The sequence below is a fragment of the Capricornis sumatraensis genome, chromosome X, assembly GCF_032405125.1.
Source record: "Capricornis sumatraensis isolate serow.1 chromosome X, serow.2, whole genome shotgun sequence".
Lineage (NCBI taxonomy): Eukaryota > Metazoa > Chordata > Mammalia > Artiodactyla > Bovidae > Capricornis > Capricornis sumatraensis.
The window spans coordinates 77,236,313-77,256,535 of record NC_091092.1 but is presented as its reverse complement, the minus strand read 5'-3'; the positions used below and the strand labels follow the sequence as shown (position 1 = coordinate 77,256,535).

General features: G+C 36.8%; 1 protein-coding gene across 5 annotated transcripts in view; it reads right to left on the bottom strand.

The window, feature by feature from the left end:
- PHKA1 (phosphorylase kinase regulatory subunit alpha 1) overlaps positions 1 to 20,223 on the bottom strand; it is a 179,137-nt gene that overhangs the window by 17,173 nt on the left and 141,741 nt on the right. For 2 of the 5 annotated variants that reach the window (XM_068963076.1, XM_068963080.1), the window contains 8 exons: positions 16,857 to 17,013; positions 16,320 to 16,399; positions 14,834 to 14,912; positions 14,564 to 14,693; positions 11,933 to 12,034; positions 10,285 to 10,400; positions 10,118 to 10,156; positions 8,512 to 8,562 (listed from right to left, as the gene is read on the bottom strand). In XM_068963076.1, coding sequence (XP_068819177.1) covers positions 8,512 to 8,562; positions 10,118 to 10,156; positions 10,285 to 10,400; positions 11,933 to 12,034; positions 14,564 to 14,693; positions 14,834 to 14,912; positions 16,320 to 16,399; positions 16,857 to 17,013 — 754 coding nt within the window. The remainder of the gene's footprint in view (positions 1 to 8,511; positions 8,563 to 10,117; positions 10,157 to 10,284; positions 10,401 to 11,932; positions 12,035 to 14,563; positions 14,694 to 14,833; positions 14,913 to 16,319; positions 16,400 to 16,856; positions 17,014 to 20,223) is intronic. The other 3 variants (XM_068963078.1, XM_068963081.1, XM_068963079.1) reach the window with 2 other exon arrangements.

The following is a 20,223-nucleotide window of genomic DNA, read 5'->3' as shown; positions in this document are numbered from 1 at the left end:
ATACCTAAAGCAAACAGAAAAAGAAGAACAGAAAAACCTCAAAGTTAGTAGAAGGAAAAAAATCATAGAAATCAGAGCAGAAATGAATGAAAAAGAAATGAAGGGGACTACAGCAGAGATCAACAAAACTAAAAGCTGGTTCTTTGAGAAGATAAAGAAAATAGCCAAACCATTAGCCTGACTCATCAAGAAAAAAAGGGAGAAGAATCAAATGAATAAAATTAGGAATGAAAATGGATAAATCACAACAGACAACACAGAAGTACAAAATATCATAAGAGACTACTGTGAGCAACTATATGCCAATGAAATGCACAACTTGGAAGAAATGGAGAAATTCTTAGAAAAGTATAACCTTCCAAAACTGAACCTGGAAGAAATAGAAAATCTTAACAGAAACATCACAAGCATGGAAATTGAAACTGTAATCAAAAATCTTCCAAGAAACAAAAGCCCAGGACAAGCTGGCTTCACAGGTGAATTCTACCAAAAATTTAGAGAAGAGCTAACACCTATCCTACTCAAACTCTTCCAGAAAATTGCAGAGAAAGGTAAACTCCCAAACTCATCCTATGAGGCCACCACCACCCTAATACCAAAACCAAACAAAGATGCCACCAAAAAAGAAAACCACAAGCCAATATTACTGATGAACATAGATGCAAAAATCCTCAATAAAATTCTAGCAAACAGAATCCAACAACATATTAAAAAGAACATACATCATGACCAAGTGGGCTTTATCCCAGTGTTGCAAGGATCCTTCAATATTTGCAAATCAGTCAATGTGATACACCACACTAACAAACTGAAAGATAAAAACCATATGATTATCTCAATAGATGTAGAGAAAGCCTTTGACAGACTTGAATACCCATTTATGATAAAAAATCTCCAGAAAGCAGGCATAGAAGGAACATACCTCAACATAATAAAAGCCATGTATGATAAATCCACAGGAAACATTATTCTCAATGGTGAAAAATTGAAAGCATTTCATCTAAAATCAGGAACAAGACAAGGATGCATACTCTCACCACTACTATTCAATGTAGTTTTGGAAGTCCTAGCCACAGCAATCACAGAAGAAAAAGAAATAAAAGGAATCCAGATTGGAAAAGAAGAATAAAAACTCTCACTGTTTGCAGATAACAAGATCATGGCATCTGGTCTCATCACTTTATGACAAGTAGATGGGGAAAGAATGGAAACAGTGACTGACTTTATTTTCTTAGGCTCCAAACTCACTGTAGATGGTGACTGCAGCCATGAAATTAAAGATACTTGCTCCTTGGATGAAAAGCTATGGCAAACCTAGACAGCATATTAAAATATAGAGACATTACTTTGCTGACAAAGGTACATACAGTCTAAACTATGGTTTTTCTGGTAGTCATGTATGGATGTGAGAGCTGGACCATAGAGAAAGTTGAGTGCTGAAGATTTGATGCTTTTGAACTGTGATGTTGAAGAAGACTCTTGAGAGTCCCTTGCTCTGCAAGGAGATCAAACCAGTCAATCCTAAATGAAATCAACCCTGAATATTCATTGGAAGGACTGATGCTGAAGCTGAATCTCCAATTCTTTGGCCACATCATAGGAAGGCCAACTCATTAGAAAAGACCCTGAAGCTAGGAAGATTGAAGGCAGGAGGAGAAGGGGACAACAGAGGATGAGATGGTTGGATGGCATCACCAACTCAAAGGATATTAGTTTGAGCAAGCTCTGAGAGATGGTGAAGGACAGGGAAGCCTGGCATGCTGCAGTACATGGGGTCTAAAAGAATCAGAGATGACTGAGTGACTGGACAATAACAACAACATCATATCAGTAGAATAAAACATAAAACCCACATCATCCTAATAGATACGGGAAAGCATTTAATAAATTCTAACACTCCTGTGACTGTGTGGATCACAACAAACTATGGAAAATTCTTAAAGAGATACAAATACCAGATCACCTCACCTGTCTTCTGATAAACCTGTAGGCAGTTTAACAAGCAATAGCTAGAACCAGACACAGAACAACTGACTGGTTCAAAATTGAAAAAGGAGTGTGACAAGGCTGTATGTTGTCACCATGTTTATTTAGCTTATGTGCAGAGTGCATCATAAGCTAATGAAAGGAAGAGTGTGGATAAATCACAAGCTGGAATCAAGACTGCTTCTAAAATATCAACAACCTCAGATTTGAAGATGATATCAGTCTAATGGCAGTAAGTGAAGAGGAACTAAAAGAGCCTCTTGATCGGGGTGAAACAGGAGAGTGAAAAAGCTGGCTTGAAACTAAAGATTAAAAAAAAACTAAGATCATGACATCTGGTCCCATCTCTTCATGTCAAATAGAAGGGGAAAAAGTGGAAGCAGTGACAGATTTTATTTTCTTGGGCTCCAAAATCATTGTGGATGGTGACTGTAGCCATGAAATTAAAAGATGTTTGTTCCTTGGAAAGAAAACTATGACAAACCTAGACAGTGTATTAAAAAGCAGATACATCACTTTGACCACAAAGGTCCATATATCCGAAGCTATGTTTTTTCCTGAAGTCATATATGGATGTGAGAGTTGGACCCATAAAGAAGGCTGAGGGCCAAGAAATTGATGCTTTTGAATTGTGATGCTGGAGAAGACTCTTGAGAGTCCCTTGGCCTGCAAGAAGATCAAACCAGTCAATTCTAAAGAAAATAAATTCTGAATACTCATTGGAAGGACTGTTGCTTAAGCTGAAGCTCCAATAATTTGGCCACCTGATGCAAAGAGCTGGCTCATCGAAAAAGACCCTGATGCTAGGAAAGATTGAAGGCAAAAGGAGAAGGTGGCAGCAGAGGATGAGGTGATTAGATGGCATCACCAACGCAATACACATGAATTTGAGCAAACTCCAGGTGATAGTGGAGACCAGAGGAGCCTGGCATTCTATAGTTTATGGGGTTGCAAGGAGTCAAGCATGACTTAGTGATTGAAAAGCAACCCTCCCCTTCATGATAAAAACATTCAACAAACTGGAAACAAACGGGTTCTTCCTAAATCTCATAAAGGGCATTTACAAAAAACCCACTGCTGACATTATAATGAACGGTTGGTAACTGAATGTTTTCCCTCCTAAGATAGAAGAAGACAAAGATGTTTAATCTTGCTACTTCTATTCAACATCGTACTGGAGGCTCTAGCCAGGGCTATTGAACAAGAAAGAAAATAGAAGTCATTGAGAGTGCAAAGTCATTTGCAGATGACATGGGCTTGTATATAGGGAATTTACTAAAAATCAATTAAAACTAATAAGTGAGTTCATTAAAGCTGCTTGATATAAGATCAATATACAAAAATCAATTGCATTTCTAAACAGTAGCAGTCAACAATCTGAAAATGAAATTAAGAAAATAACTCCATTTAAAACAGCATTAAAATAATAAAATACTTAGGAATAAATTTAACAAAAGAACTGTAAAATCTATACTCTGAAAACTATAAAACATGTTGAAAGAAATTAAAGACCTAAATAAATAGAAATCCTATTTTAATGGATCAGAAGGTGTAATACTGTTAAAATTCAATACTCTCAAAATTGATCTACAGGCTGAACACAATCTTTATTAAAATCCTACAGAGTTCTTTACAAAAACTGACAAGCCTATTCTAACCTTCATGTGGAAATTCAAGAGACCCATGATAGCTAACACAATCTTAAAAAAGAAGATCAAATTTGGAGAACTCACAATTCCTAATTTCAAAATTTATTATAAAGCTATAATTATTAAAAAATGTGTTGGGAGACACTGCTTTGGGAGCAAGTGTTCTCCTTACTTGCTGCAAATCCTTCCTTCTCTGGAAAAAAAAAAAGACTGTAATACATGCATAGGCTAGGTATGTAGATCAGTGAAGTAGAATTGGGAGTTCAGAAATAAGCCATTACACTTTTGCCAATTTTTAACCAGGGTGTCAAGAAAAGCAAATGTAGGAAAGATAGTCTTTTCAAAAATAGTGCTGAAACAACTGGATAGTCACATTCAAGAGTGAAGTTGGACCCCCTACTTCACTCCATACACAAAAAATAAGTCCAGATGGGTTACTACACAGAAAAGAGTTAACACAGCAGGCCAGAAGTGCTATTCTTGCAAGGCCTGATTACAAGATTGACCTTTGGTTGGTATTTGGAAAGCTGGATTTTGGGAGGGTTCCCATCATTCTCAGAATTCAGTAACAGTGGCTTATTGTGCCTAAACTGTGAAAACACTAGAGTTTATATTGAACACTTACTTTCTCTCTGGGAGTCTAGAATTTCAGCACATGCCAGAGAGAGACTGTTTATGTGACCAGCCTTCAACAAAAAGCCCTGGGTGCTGAGTCTTAAGTGAGCTTCCCTGGTTGGCAATATTTCATACATGTTATCACAACTCACTGAACTGGGAATTGCATCCTGCCTGTGTGACTCCACTGAGAGAGTACTGTGGAAACTGGTGCCTATTTCCCCTGGACTTTGTCTAATGCACTTTTTCCCTTTGCTGATTTTGCTTTGTATCCTTTTGCTGTAATCACAACTTTCAGTATGACTATATACATAGTCATGTGAATCCTCTTAGTGAATCACTGAATCGGGGGGTGGGGTGGGGTGGTCTTTTGGGCGCCCATAAACATAATCACAGACCTAACTGTAAAAGCTAAAACGATAAAACTAAAAAAATAGGAATAAATCTTTGTGACTTTGGGCTAGGCAAAGCCTTATTAGATAGGAAACTAAAAGTAAAATTAGATAAGTTGGGCTTCAGTTCAGTTCAGTTCAGTCAGTCATGTCTGACTCTTTGCGACCCCATGAATCACAGCATGCCAGGCCTCCCTGTCCATCATCAACTCCCAGAGTTCACTCAGACTCACGTCCATTGAGTCAGTGATGCCATCCAGCCATCTCATCCTCTGTCATCCCCTTCTCCTCCTGCCCCCAACCCCTCTGAGCATCAGAGTCTTTTCCAATGAGTCAACTCTTCGCATGAGGTGGCCAAAGTACTGGAGTTTCAGCTTTAGCATCATTCGCTCCAAAGAAATCCCAGGGCTGATCTCCTTCAGAATGGACTGGTTGGATCTCCTTGCAGTCCAAGGGACTCTCAAGAGTCTTCTCCAACACCACAGTTCAAAAGCATCAATTCTTCGGTGCTCAGCTTTCTTCACAGTCCAACTCTCACATCCATACATGACCACTGGAAAAACCATAGCCTTGACTAGACGGACCTTTGTTGGCAAAGTAATGTCTCTGCTTTTGAATATGCTGTCTAGGTTGGTCATAACTTTCCTTCCAAGGAGTAATCGTCTTTTAATTTCATGGCTGCAGTCACCATCTGCAGTGATTCTGGAGCCCCCCAAAATAAAGTCTGACACTGTTTCCACTGTTTCCCCATCTATTTCCCATGAAGTGATGGGACCAGATGCCATAATCTTAGTTTTCTGAATGTTGAGCTTTAAGCCAACTTTTTCACTCTCTTCTTTCACTTTTATCAAGAGGCTCTTTAGTTCTTCTTCACTTTCTGCCATAAGGGTGGTGTCATCTGGCTTAACCAAAACTAAAAACTTCAAATGACGCTATCAAGAAAGTAAATCCAGTGGTTGATATTCTTCAGAGGAAAAAAAAAGCAAGTGAAAAGAAAATCCATAGAATGGGAGAAACTATTTGCCAATCACATATCTGAAAAGGGATTTGTATCCAGAATACATAAAGAACCTTTAGGGACCTATATCCAGGTGGTGCTTATGTCTCCGCCAATGCAGGAGACATAAGAGATGTGGGTTCAATCCCTGGGTTGGGAAGGTCCACTGGAGGAGGAAATGGCAACCCACTCCAGCATTCTTGCCTGGAGAATCCCCTTGGACAGAAGAGTCTGGCAGGCTACAGTCCATAGGATTGCAAAGAGTTGGAAACGACTGTAGTGACTTAGCACACACACATATCTAGAATATATAAAGAATCTTTACAACTCAACAATAAAAAGACAACCCAATTAACAAATGGGCAAAGGATCTGAATGGACATTTCTCCAAAAGAAGGTAAACAGTCAATCGGCACATGATTAATGATAATTAATAATTATGATGATTAATATCATAAGCCATTAGGGAAATGCGAAATCAAAACCACAATGAGATACCACTTCATACCCACTAAAATGGCTAGAATTAAAAATATGGTCAATAGTAAGGAAAAGACCCTGATGCTGGGAAAGACCCTGATGCAGGAAGAGAAGGGGATGATAGAGGATGAGATGGTTGGATGGCATCACTGACTCAATGGACATGAGTTTGAGCAAGTTCTGGGATTTGGTGATGGACAGCGAAGCCTGGCATGCTGCTATCCACAGGATCACAAACAGCTGGACACTACTGAGCAACTGAACAACAACCAAGGATTGGTAAGGATATGAAGAAACTGGAACCCTCAGACATTGCTGGTGGGAATGTAAAATGGTGCTGTCCCCTTTGGAAAACAATGTGGTAGTTCCTCATAATGCTAAACATAGTCACCAAATGACCCAGTACTTCCTCTTGTAGATGTATATCCAAGAAAAAAAAAAAACATATGCTCAAATAAAAACTTATACATGAAGGTTCATAGCAACATTATTCATTAACAGTGAAAAAGCAGAAATAACCCAGATGTTTGTCACCTGGTGAATGGATAACCAAAATGTGCTACATATCAATACAATAAGGTATTGTTTAGCAATATAAAGGAATGAAGTATTGATACATGCCACAACATAATGAACTTTGAAAAACTTATATAAGTAAAGGATAAAATACATTGGGGAAAGTGGCTCTTTGCTAGCTTAGATTCAGAAATAAATATAAAATGAAAAGAATATAATATAAATATTTCCTGAGAACAGAGCTTCTTAGATATTACTTTGGGTCAAATGCCCGTAACACCATTGCTATATAAAAGAGAAAAGCGTCGTAAGGCATTTCTATTGGCACAGTGATGTACCAAGAAGATGAGCTCCATTTGATTTATCTTCAATGTCCTCATCTCTACCATCAAGATCCTAGGCTCTTAAGTGGAGTCAAACATTAAGGTTATTCAGATTATTTTCCAAAACCAAATATCAATAGTTCTGAGATTTTAGATTAACTTCTCCTCTATGTATCTGTCTTTCTTTATTAATGTGAATATGACAAAGTTGGCCAAGTCATACTATGCTAATTCATTTCAGTTCAGTTTAGTTCAGTTGCTCAGTTGTGTCCCACTCTCTACAACCCCATGGACTGCAGCATGCTAGGCTTCCCTGTCCATCACCAACTCCCAGAGTTTACTCAAACTCATGTCCATTCAGTCTGTGATGCCATCCAACCATCTCATCCTCTGTCATCCCCTTCTCCTCCTGCCTTCAATCTTTCCCAGTATCAGGGTCTTTTCAAATGAGTCAGTTCTTCGTATCAGGTGGCCAAAGTATTGGAGTTTCAGCTTCAGCATCAGAGCTTCCAATGAATATTCAGGACTGATTTCCTTTAGGATGGACTATACTAATTGAGGTCAAGAGAAATACTAATACCATTTCCAATAGTTTTCCATTTTTTATTTGGTTGCTATCTGGCCTTAATCTCTTCAGTCTAAGAATTGAAATCATACGCCATTATGGATCATTGATTTAAACCAAGGAAACTAAATCAAAGGTCAGTTTTCCTAAACTGTAAGCTTCGTGAGGGCAAGGACTACATCTGTTTTGTGCTTCCCTGGTGGCTCATGTGGTAAAGAATCTGCCTGCAATGAAAGATAGCTGGGTTCAATCCCTGGGTCAGGAAGATCTCCTGGTGAAGGGAATGGCAACTCATTCCAGAAATTCTGGAGAATTTCATGGAGAGAGGAGCCTGGCAGGCTACAGGCCATGGGGCCACAAAGGGTCAGACATGACTGAGCAACTAACACTTTCAACATTAATATTTCCAGTGCCTGGCACAAAATTGGTACTTAGTTAATACTTACAAATAAATTAACAATCAGAAGAACAAGTAAGCCAGTGGTTTTCAAACTTAAAAGTGCACCTGAATCACCTGGAACACTTATTAAAACACAGACTGCCAGGCCTCACTCCAGCCTTTCTGATTTAGTAGGCCTAGGATAGGAACCAATATTTTACATCTCTAACAAGTTCCCAGTGGATACCAATGTTTTCTGGCACAGTGCCTGGCACATAGCAGCCATGTAATTTTAACTATATTAGTTGAAAGAATAAGTGACTAAACAGATTTTAACAAGTACTTATTAAATTGAATTTTGTTTTCTGAAATGGAAAAAAAGGTTGGAGTTGAACCCTCTCCCCTGCCTTTTTGGAAAAGAAATGGAAAGATTTCACCCTACATGAAGTTGATTTATAAGTATACATATATGAAGTTGATTTATAAGTAAAAATTTAACTTTTTGACTCATTTTGCTTTTCTTTTCAGTCAATCTGTATATGTCATACTTTATATAACAGCATATTCAAAGCATTTATGAATGGTATATAATAAAATATCGGCAATTACAAGAAAAGACGGTGACATCAAATCCTTACCCAGGGGATGGCCACCATTGGGCTATGAAAAAAATTTGAAAAAATAAACTTTTAAAAGGGAAAAGGCAAGGTAGCCATTATGTGTTTTTAAAAGTTTTTAGTAGAGTAAAATTACAGACTATTCAAGTAACTAACCAGCATGTTATCATTAAAAAAGTGGATGAAATAGCTTAACTCAGGAAGTCATGGTAAAGGGTTAAAAAAAAAAACTATTTTTCAATGTATTTTTTCCATAATCAGAAAAGAGGACATTGTTGAGCAGAGACAAAGGCTTATTAGAACAGTACAAAATATCAGATAGGCAGGTGAGAGTGGAAATCAATATTTAGAAATAAGGTAATGAAAATTCAAAGCTCTCAGTCTTCTAAATTATAGTCCTAATGATTTTGGTTTTCTTGAGGTCCTATAGACAGTGAATGTATAAAATTGAATTAAATGATATAGTTTTGTGGGTAGGTCAAGTCCTTAATATCATATTAGTCTAGCTGGGAACATGGACTTCGAGTTCTAAATATATAATGAGCTTGTAAGTAATACTGTATGACTATAAACAACTATGAAGTATTCAGCCAATCACTCTCAACCAAAACAAGGACTGTTTACCAAGAACATCAGTTTCACTCAGTATGAAATGTAGTTCTTTAACCGTTCAGGTAGGAAAATGTTCAGATTATCCAAACTGTCTAGAAAAAAACCCTGTAAACACTTTTCTATCAAAAGACCCTTTCTTATTTCATCCTGTTCTTTCACTTGCATAATCTAAACATGAAAGGGTATCTGATAAGTATATCTAAATTAAGTTTACTTCAAATTAAACTTCAAGCATTCGGTCTTTATTTTCCTAAATAGTTTCTTACTCCTAAAGCAAGCAAACAAACAAACAAACATATAAACAAGCAAAATTTCCATTTTGCCTCTCCTTTTTGGATGTGCTCAAGTATCATAAGATAGTGTAAGTTTATTTTGAAGGCAGGAGGGGTAGTTTTAAGCTTTTCATTAAAAGACTTTGAAATCACATGGTTTTCTAAAGTTTTAAGAGAAACTATGGAAGTTTGTGTTATTTTTTTTTTAATAACACACTAACTCATCTATTCTCATCTCCAGGGCCAAAAATGAGTAAGAGGCTACAGTCTGATATTTGGTGACTCTCACCAACACCCAGATTGATTTATATGTTTTTTCCTCTATGTGTCCACAATGCGTTTCATATAGCTCTATCATGACAATGACAAAAATTTGAAAATAGATTTTAAAAAAGCCCTCAGCTAGTCTGGTTCTTAAAAGCAAGAAATTTAAGTCTCAAATTACATGTTAATTAATTAATTAATTCCAAAATTACATTTAACCTTAACCAGAGGAATTCAAGGTTTTAATTTCTTGCTATCAGGAACAAATTACTTTCATCTTAAAATTAGCAAAAGAGTTTGGTCCAGAAAAATGAAAGCTTAATTGCTAGAAAGGAGAATCAAACAAGCTACTGTGTGGCTTATCTTATTTTTAAAAAGTCATGAGCTCATGCATGTTTTGTAGAGCTAAAGGCAGGTTAATTTATGTTAAAGGATCCCTACTTGTTTCACCTGACTTTCAGTTGAGATAGACAGTCTACGAAAGTCCACCTGAAAAATAAATGGCTCAAATTAAACTTAGGATATGAAGCAAAATACATGATCTTACAAAATCTGATTCCAAAACAATGTTCTTAAACATAAAAATATCCCAGTTCATTTCCCAAGTAGTATCTTACCTGCTTTATCTCACTTTTTAACTGCATGATCCCAGTTCGTTCTGTTTTGGTTGCTCCAACAGCACCAACCTCACGGATTGAAATAGCAGGGCTGATATTTGAATCAGTAGGACGAACTATATAGCATGACAGATTAAAGAGAAAGAGGGAGGATAATCAGGTTCAAACTTTTTCTCCACCACTTTTAAAAGACTCAGATGTATGACCTCCTTTTATATTAATAATAATGAAAAACTCAACAGCTATAATGTTTCTATTCAAAGTGTGGTCCAGAGACCTGCAGCATTGCCATCACCTAGAAGCTTGCTACAATTTTAGGCCCAACTGTAGACCTATTGAATCAAAGTCTGCAGTTTAGCAAGATACCCAGGTAATTCTTGTGAACAGTAAGGCTTGAGGAATACTGCTTTATAACATTCTCTTACCACTCTAAGCTATCCATCTGATATTATATATTTATTTATTCTAACTCTGAAAGTTAAGCATGGGAGATGACTCTTTTCATTTGCTCTGATGTTCAGCTCAGTTCGGTTCAGTTCAGTCGCTCAGTCGTGTCCGACTCCTTGCGATCCCATGAATTGCAGCACGCCAGGTCTCCCTGTCCATCACCAACTCCCAGAGTTCACCCAAACCCACGTTCATTGAGTCGGCGATGCCATCCAGCCATCTCATCCTCTGTTGTCCCCTTCTCCTCCTGCCCCCAATCCCTCCCAGCATCAGAGTCTTTTCCAATGAGTCAACTTTTCGCATGAGGTGGCCAAAGTACTGGAGTTTCAGCTTTAGCATCATTCTTTCCAAAGAACACTCAGGGCTGATCTCCTTCAGAATGGACTGGTTGGATCTCCTTGCAGTCCAAGGGACTCTCAAGAGTCTTCTCCAACACCACATTTCAAAAGCATCAATTCTTCGGCGCTTGGCTTTCTTCACAGTCCAACTCTCACATCCATACATGACTACTGGAAAAACCATAGCCTTGACTAGATGGACCTTTGTTGGTAAAGTAATGTCTCTGCTTTTGAATATACTAATCTAGGTTGGTCATAACTTTCCTTCCAAGGAGTAAGCATCTTAATTTCATGGCTGCAGTCACCATCTGCAGTGATTTTGGAGCCCCCCCCAAATAAAGTCTGACACTGTTTCCACTGTTTCCCCATCTATTTCCTATGAAGTGATGGGACCAGACTTGATATCAAATACCACCGCCAACCACCAAGTGCAGGTATAAGGTTAATTTGTGATAGAACCCAAATGTATTTGAATTTAAAGGTGAAAGGATACATCCAATGTATTATAGCAGCTACACACACATACACACCACCATAAATGCTACTGAATTATTGTCAATTGGAATACAAGAAAGTTTTAGATGATATAGCTTGCTATTTGTGCTAGAGACTTAATGCAAAGGAATATATAAGACAGTCCAAAACAAAATATGATAGCAATATACTTAATTTAAGGGGGAAAAAAAGACACACAGTGGTTTCCAAATCTTGTTCCAGAAGAGAGCTTTGGTTTAAACTCTTCCATATATAGGGGTTCTATTTATTTGGAGGAAAAGTTTCTCTGATAAAAGAACAGCATTTCAAAATCAACGAAATATTTAAAATAAGTACTATAAAATAGAAATGCAGTTATTCAACCTTACCACTTCGTTCCACTCCAAACTCCTTGCCACTGAGTATGTGATGCAAGAGGTTCTTCATGGCTGAAGGACTGAGATTCATCAGGCCATCTGTGGCTTCCTCAGCTAGTCAGCAGAAATGTTAGGACAGAGGTATTTCTAATTGGCCTGCCATTCCCACCCCACTTTTTCTGTTTCTTTTCTTGCTTAGAATTTCTGAGTCACTTGATTGGAAGAACAGAATTATGAAATACATTTCCAGCACCATATTGCCTAGGCATGCATACTGCAATAGATTCTTAATAATTTAAGGACAGATTATCCAGTTTATGGATTAACCAGGTTCTTGACTTCTTCAGTCCTCTTCCACATCAGTAGGGTATACTCAGTAGAATCTTTATTTGAAAGTGGGAAGAATGAAAGATAAGAAAAATCAAACTGGAAACCAGTTGGAGAAAGTAATGGATGTGTATATGAAGATGGACTAAAATAATCAAAACTTCTCAGTCTGGAAATATGGGGATTTAAAAAGAGAATAGATATGAATCCATGAAATTATGAAGAATATTGAGAAGATAACTTGAATTTGTTCATCAACATCAGACACTTATGAGTTTACTACATCTAGGTCATGATTTTAAGCAATGTTAGGACAAACAGGTATGACATAATGCTTGCCTTGAGAGGGTGACCAAGTAGCAATGTGTGGGAAAGACCAGACATGTGAACAAGATAAACAACAATAAAACATGACATGGCTATACTAAGTGTCAAATGAAAGGTATAGATAATAAATGCTTTGGAAATCAGAGGAGACATCAATCTCCAAGGACGAGGACTGATAAAATGGGAAGCACTGTTGAAGTAGGAGGCAGAGGTCAAACTATTGAGGGTCTTGGATATCAGACCCAGGGACCATGACTTTATCCTAGAAGAAATGAATAGCCATGGCTTGGGGAATCCACAAGAAAAAAATTCTGTAATGGGCAATTAAGAAAAAGTAAAGAATGTTTGGGGATTTTATCCCTCTTGAGGTTAATTATTGAATAATCAGACTCATAAAACATCCCTTGATATATATGTGTGTGTGTGTGTATGTGTGTGTGTGTGTGTGTGTATGAGACTGACTCTTTGCGACCTTATGGACTGTAGCCTGCCAGGTTCTTCTGTCCATGGGATTCTCCAGCAAGAATACTGGAGTAGGTTGCCATGCCCTCCCTCAGGGGATCTTCCTGACCCAGGGTTCAAACCCATGCCTCTTTCATCTCCTGCATTGGCAGGCAGGTTCTTTACCACTAGCGGCACCTGGAAAAGCCCAATGTAATCTATAATAATGTGCTGAACTGGAAATCATTTACAATAAGGCAGACTTGGACTCAAATTTCGCTATTTACTAGTTATGTAACTTTGGGCAAGTAATTAACCTGAGTTTCATTTTTTTAAAAAAAAAACTGATAATTACTTTTACATAAAATTTTATTTTAAAGGTTACTTTCCATTTACAGTTATTACAAAATTATAGGCTGTGTTCCCATGTTACACAATACATCCTTGAGCCTATCTTATATCCAATAGTTTGTTGAGTTTCAATTTCTTTTTCAGTAAAAGTGAGATTAAAAATACCTTCACCATTGGGTTGTTGTAAGAATTAAATGAGATAATGTATAAAAGTAGTGTCTGGCATATGGTAGGTACAGAATAATCATTAGCTTTATTTCTCTAAATGGTTATTTAAATATACATTATATCATGTAATTTAGGTTGGATTCAAATCAATAAATTTAGCTACTTGCTAACAGTGCAATTAAAAGCCTTTTGGGGAAATTTAATTGAAACAATGTTTAACATTGAGTTTTACAACTATGGTTTTATTTTTGTATGCAATCCCTATCTCTATTATTTTGTCATTCTTGTTGAAATCAAACAAATATGAAAGTCATGCCATGGGGTCCCCCCATAATTCTGTGCTACAGCTTCCAAAGGCCTCATTTATTTTTCTAAAACTACCACCTTGCCAAATATACCTTTAGCTAATATCAAAAGGTTTTGTCAGATAAATATTAACAGAAATATTGCCTTCCTTTATTTGATCCTGATGGTAACTAGACACAATACTGACACTATAATCAAACTGATGTGGTGACTCAATCTGACAGCCAGAGGTGGCATGCCTGAATCAGAATCAAACCCAGTCTGTCATACTTAGTTTGATGTATGCAGAAGACCCAGGTTCAACCACTGGGTTGGGAAGATCCCCTAGAGAAGGAAATGGCAGCCTACTCCAATATTCTTGCCTGGAGAATTTCATGGACAGAGGAGCCTGGTGAGCTGTAGTCCACGGGGTTGCCAAGAGTTGGACATGACTGAGCAGCTAACACTTTCACTTTTCACATGCCCTGGATCATTCTAGGAGTTAGTAGGAAGGTAATTTGGAGTGCAGAGCTACAAAAAAGATGGAATTTTGACATTGAAAACTGATATATAAACTTGTTATAGCAATCCCTTGACTTGCATAGAGACAAACATGGGAACAATACTGCTATATTCAGGATCAGAGCTACTGATAGAAATCTTTTAGCTTCCTTTCTCTCCTGATTCAAAACTTAACAGACCTCTAATAAAAGTGAATTCTGCTTCAGTTACTTAATTGAATACCTGAGCATCGAAGGGAGTGGGCCAGTTCTGTTGCCATAACTTGTATGATCAGACCAATTCGAAGTCGAAACATTTCAGCAAAGAGGCCAGGCTGAGTTCGCATATACATGGCTAGATACACCATTATTTCCTATGCATGGAATGAATACAGACAAAAATTATACCATGGATCTCACAAGGCCTATTTTGCGGTCTTCAGAAATTGCCAGATCAACTGAAAACAAAATTTTAAATATCAGTCATCAGATTAGGCTTTATAATTCTGCTCACCTGTGTAAGAATTGAAATGCTCATATCCCCTTCACTGGCTTCATCTATCAGTTGAGTGAGTACTTCATAGGGCAGAGGTCTAAGGAAGAAGACAGTGAATAAAGACAAAATTCTGCAACTACTTAACCTAAATATATTGAGAAAATGAAAAAGCTCCTCCTAAGTCCAAGTCAGTGTCTCAACATCTCATCATTACTGGTATCATTTTGTTTCTTTCAGTTTTCAAAGTTTACTGCCTCCCCAAAGCACTCTGGCCTGTATGAACTCAGCAGAGCTCTGCTCCCTCCTCTCTAAGCCTGGATTGCCTTTTTCCCTCACAATTGTACTTAAAACTCACCCCATGATGTCCATCCAGACCAGGTTTTCATGGTTAATTTTTAACATTTGATAAGTAACTATTATGGCTGGAAAGTAACAAACTAAATTTAAGCTGTGCCTTTTGGAAGCCATTTTATTGCTTTACAATAATACTTTATAGTCTTATACTAATTTTTATAGATCCATTTTATATATATATATATATATGCACACATGCTCCCTCCCACATTTCTGACTCTCCTGTTGATACTAAGCACTCTGGGGGCATGGGGGATGTCATCTTCTTTTGGATTACCCACAGTAGTCACAGAATTGATCTAATTTGTAATAAAAGGTACTGCTTGGCAGGAGTAAGGTGTTATGGACTGAATTGTGTTCCAAGTTCCTATGTTGAAATCCTAACTCCTAGGACCTCAGAGTGTAACCTTGTTTGGAGATGGGGTCTATAAAGTGACTCTATAAAGAGGTAAGCTAAAGTGAGGTCATTGAGTGGGCCCTAATCTACTATGACTGGTGTCTTTTATAAGTGAGAAATTTGGACAGAGAGAAGAAATGTGAAGAGACATAAGGAAAAATAGCCATCTATAAGCATAGGAGAGAGGTCTGAAATGAAACCTATAGAATAGCTTATTTTGTGTGTTTGTGTGGGGTAATTCCAGTTGCCTTGTTTGTTGATTTTTTGAAGGAAAGTTTGGGGAAAGTCAATAGGTAAAAAAAAACAAAAAACCTCCAAAAGAGCAAAATACATTTGAGTACTACTCCCTGTGAGTTTTCTCTTTCATTTACTCATGTCCTATCACTGCTTCCTGGTGGCTCAGATGGTAAAGAATCTGCTTGCAATGTGGGAGATGTGGGTTCGATCCCTGGGTCGGGAAGATCCCTTGGAGAAGGAAATGGCAACCCACTCCAGTATTCTTGCCTGGAGAATCCCATGGGGAGAGGAGTCTGGCGGGCTCCAGTTCATGGAGTCACAAAGAGTTGGATACAACTAAGCACAGCACAGAAATATTGCTACAAACATTCTCACATCGAGAGTCCCTGATAGAAGGTCACACACATAGGACATTATCATCCATTTGTAGATTAGGACAACAGAATTGTGGCCAGTCCTCACAGCTCCTTAAAATTTCAGAGAAGCTTGATCAAATCCAAACAAAACCACACTAACGCAGAGATGGTCTTCTCTCGAGGTTCTGGAGGGAGTCCCACTGTCAAATGTTTCTGATGGGAGAGAAGGTCTGTGCAGGCCTACAAATAAACAGTGTAACAGTATTACCCTTCACAGAATACCTCAGATTTCCATGAAAATTCCTCTTTACAGTCTAGAAACCTTTGCTCCCCCCTTGATTTAATGACACATCAGTCTTTTTCTTAGGAAATGCCATGAACAGCAGAAAAGAGAGATTTCTATGAAGGTATTTTTATTTCCTAAGAGGTAGGATCTTTTAGTCTAGTGTAAATTCCTTCTTAAGATCTATGATTTTTATAGATTTTAACACCTCTATACGTCTACAGTTTATATGCTTTGGTATTAAATATTTGACACTCATAAAAGAAAGGTTAACTGATATCAGAAATTTTATGTGGGAAAAACAACAGTTCAAATGATTAGATGCTGTGGTGATTTCCTTAAAAAACTTCAGAAACAATTTTTTAAAAAAGCACCTCCATTTAGATTTGATATAAATTTAAGAATTGATAGTACCTCATCGAGTGCTTCTACCTTCTTCCTTAAGATTCCAGAGATGTATCTGATCAGGCCCCAGTGACGAATTTCTCCAACTTTGCCATATAGCTCAGTAAGCAGCTCTCTGACTGTCATGCTCCCTTCATCATACAATCCAGTGTCCCAGTCAGGTCCTCTGAAATGTTAAAGGGAGGTCTACATTAATTATAAATAAAGCTGCAGGCAACAATCTTTCATTTGTGTTATAATGAGTGTACCTGTTTTTGATAGGTCTCTCTCATTAGGAAATGAAAGTTATTTACTGTGAATTCTTATTAAAAAACTATTTTAATAGTCAGTACTGAAAGGCAAATATCTAGATAAGAATAAGTCTTAGTTTCAGTTGTGTTTTGACAAAATGCATTCTTTTACCCTCTCAATGGGCTTCAAGGTAGCTGAAATTAAAGTCAAAGATTTAATTTAACTATTGCAAGTTCAGAAAGTATGGTGCACTTAGGGAAGTAATGAAGAAGAAAAAATTTGCTTAGTTTTAAAAGATATACATCATATACATTATTGCTGTAAAAATTTATATATTGTAAGTCAACTGTAAAATACCATAAAAGATATATAAAGTGTTATAAAATTGGGAATTTAATATATGATAAAAGGTAGATTATTTATTAAATAATGTTAAGACAAGTAGCCACTGGGGAAAAAGTTGAATCCATGCTTTGCACTGTACACCAAAATTCCATATGTATCAAATTTAAATGTTAAAGTACTAAAAGAGATAGGGGAGAACTACTTTATTATTTTAGAAGCAAGAGGACTTTTAAACTGTGTACTTTATACCAGAAACCATAAAAGAAAGGTTGATACATTTATATATCACACATAAATATATATTTATATAAATACCAAAAACTCATTGCAAAAACCACTATAAGAAAAGTCATAGAACAAATTACAAACTGAGAAAAAATATTTCCAATTCATAGGCCAGTTCTCTAATATATAAAGAATTCCACTAAAAAACTACTAGAACTCATCGATGAATTCAGTAAAGTTGCAGGATACAAAATTAATATACATAAATCTACTGCATTTCTACAAACTGACAATAAAGTATCAGAAAGAGAAATTAAGGTCAATCTCATTTAAAATCATATCAAAAGAGTAAAATAAAAATAAATCTAAGTAAGGAGATAAAAGACCTGTACTTGGAAAACTATAAGACACTGATGAAAGAAACTGAAGGTGACAAAAACAAATGAAAAGATATACTGTGTTCATGGATTGAAAGAATTAATATTGCTAATGTCACCATACTACCCAAGGCAATCTATAGATTCAATGCAATCCTTATCAAAATACCAATGGCATTTTTCACAGAACTAGGACAAATAATCCTAAAATTTGTATGGAAATACTAAAGACACTGAATGGCCAAAATAATTTTAAAAAGAAAAAGCTGGAGGAATCATGCTCCCTGTCTTTGAACTATACTATAAAGCTATACTCTTCAAAGAAGTATGGTACTGGCACAAAAGCAGACACACAGACCAATGGAACAGAGTAGAGACCCCAGAAATAAATTCACACTTATAATAATCAGTAAATGTTCAACAAAGGAGATAAGAATCTACAATAGGGAAATACAGTCTCTTTAAACAAATGGTGTTGGGAAAACTGGACAGCTACTAATACATGCAAGAGAATCAAACTGTATTACTTTCCTATACCATATACAAAAGTAAACTCAAAATGGATTAAAGACTTAAATGTAAGACATGAAACCATAAAAATTCTAGAAGAAAACATAGGCAGTATGTTCTTTTGACACTGGTTTTAGCAATTTTTTAAAAATTTTACTTTATTTTACTTTACAATACTGTATTGGTTTTGCCATACATCAACATGAATCCGCCACGGGTATACATGAGTTCCCAATCCTGAACCCCCTTTTTATTAGAGAATAGTTGCTTTTCAATGTTGTGTTAGTTTTTGCTGTACAGCAAAGTGAATCAGCTATATGTGTATGTGTATATATCTATATATAGACTTCCCTGGTGGCTCAGACGGTAAAGCGTCTGTCTACAATGCGGGAGACCTGGGTTCGATCCCTAGGTTGGGAAGATCCCCTGGAGAAAGAAATGGCAATCTACTCCAGGACTATTGCCTGGAAAATCCCATGGACAGAGGAGCCTGGTAGGCTACAGTCCATGGGGTCACAAAGAGTTGGACACGACTGAGCGACTTCACTCCACTTCACATCATACATACATATATATATCTCCTGTCTTTTGGATTTCCTTCCCATTTAGGTCACCACAGGGCACTGAGTAGAGTTTCCTGAGCTATACATTAGGTTCTCAATAGTTATATCTTTTATACATAAGTAGTGTATATATATCAACCCCAATCTCCCAATTCATCCCACCATCCCTTCCCCTGTTGCCATCTCCTATTCAAGTGTGGATAAATAAGCAAATAAGACTACCTCAAAGTAAAAGTTTTGCACAGAGACAGAAACTGTCAAGAAAAAGTCTGTCTACTAAATAGAAGATTATTGTAAATGATATACGCACGTTTCCTGTGTCTCCTGCATTGGCAAGTGGATTCTTTACCACTGAGCCACCTAGGAAGACCCACTTCAGTAGTATTCTTGCCTAAAATGTATAACCTAAATTTAATTATGAAGAAACATCAGATAAACCAAACTTTAGGGATATTCGGCAAAATAAATTGTCTGTATCCTTTAAAAATGATAACAAAGCCATATCATCTTTTCTTTCTTCTCTGCTTCCACCATCATATCAACTCCTCTCTTATAAGAACCCTTACGATTATATCAGGCCCACCTTGATCAACCAGGATAATCTCCCCCAACTCAAGATTCTTTTTGAAAAAATTTATTTTAACTGGAAGGATAATTGTTAGTCTTCTGACCTCTGGGACTAAGATAATAAATCTACATTGTTTTAAATTTTAAAAAGTCAATAACATTAAAGATAGACTTAGGAACTGTTCCACATTAAAGGAGACAGGGGACATGTGAGAACTAAATGAAATTCATCAATTAGATTTTCTTTTGCTATAAAGACATTATTGGGACAGCCAACAAATCTTAGATATTTGTTGGACAACCAACAAAGCTGTACATTAGATAGTGGTATTATCTTAACATTAATTTTCTGATTTTGGCAATTGTATTGTGCTTATATAAGTGAATCCCTAGTCTTTAGGAAATACTCACTGAAGTATTAATATTTGGGGATAGAGAGGGATCATGTTTGCACTTACTGTCAATGGTTCAGGAAAAATATGTGTGTAGTGGTGACAATGATGAGATGATGATGAAGAAGACAGGGAAGGATGAAAGGAGGGAGGGAGAGAGAGAGAA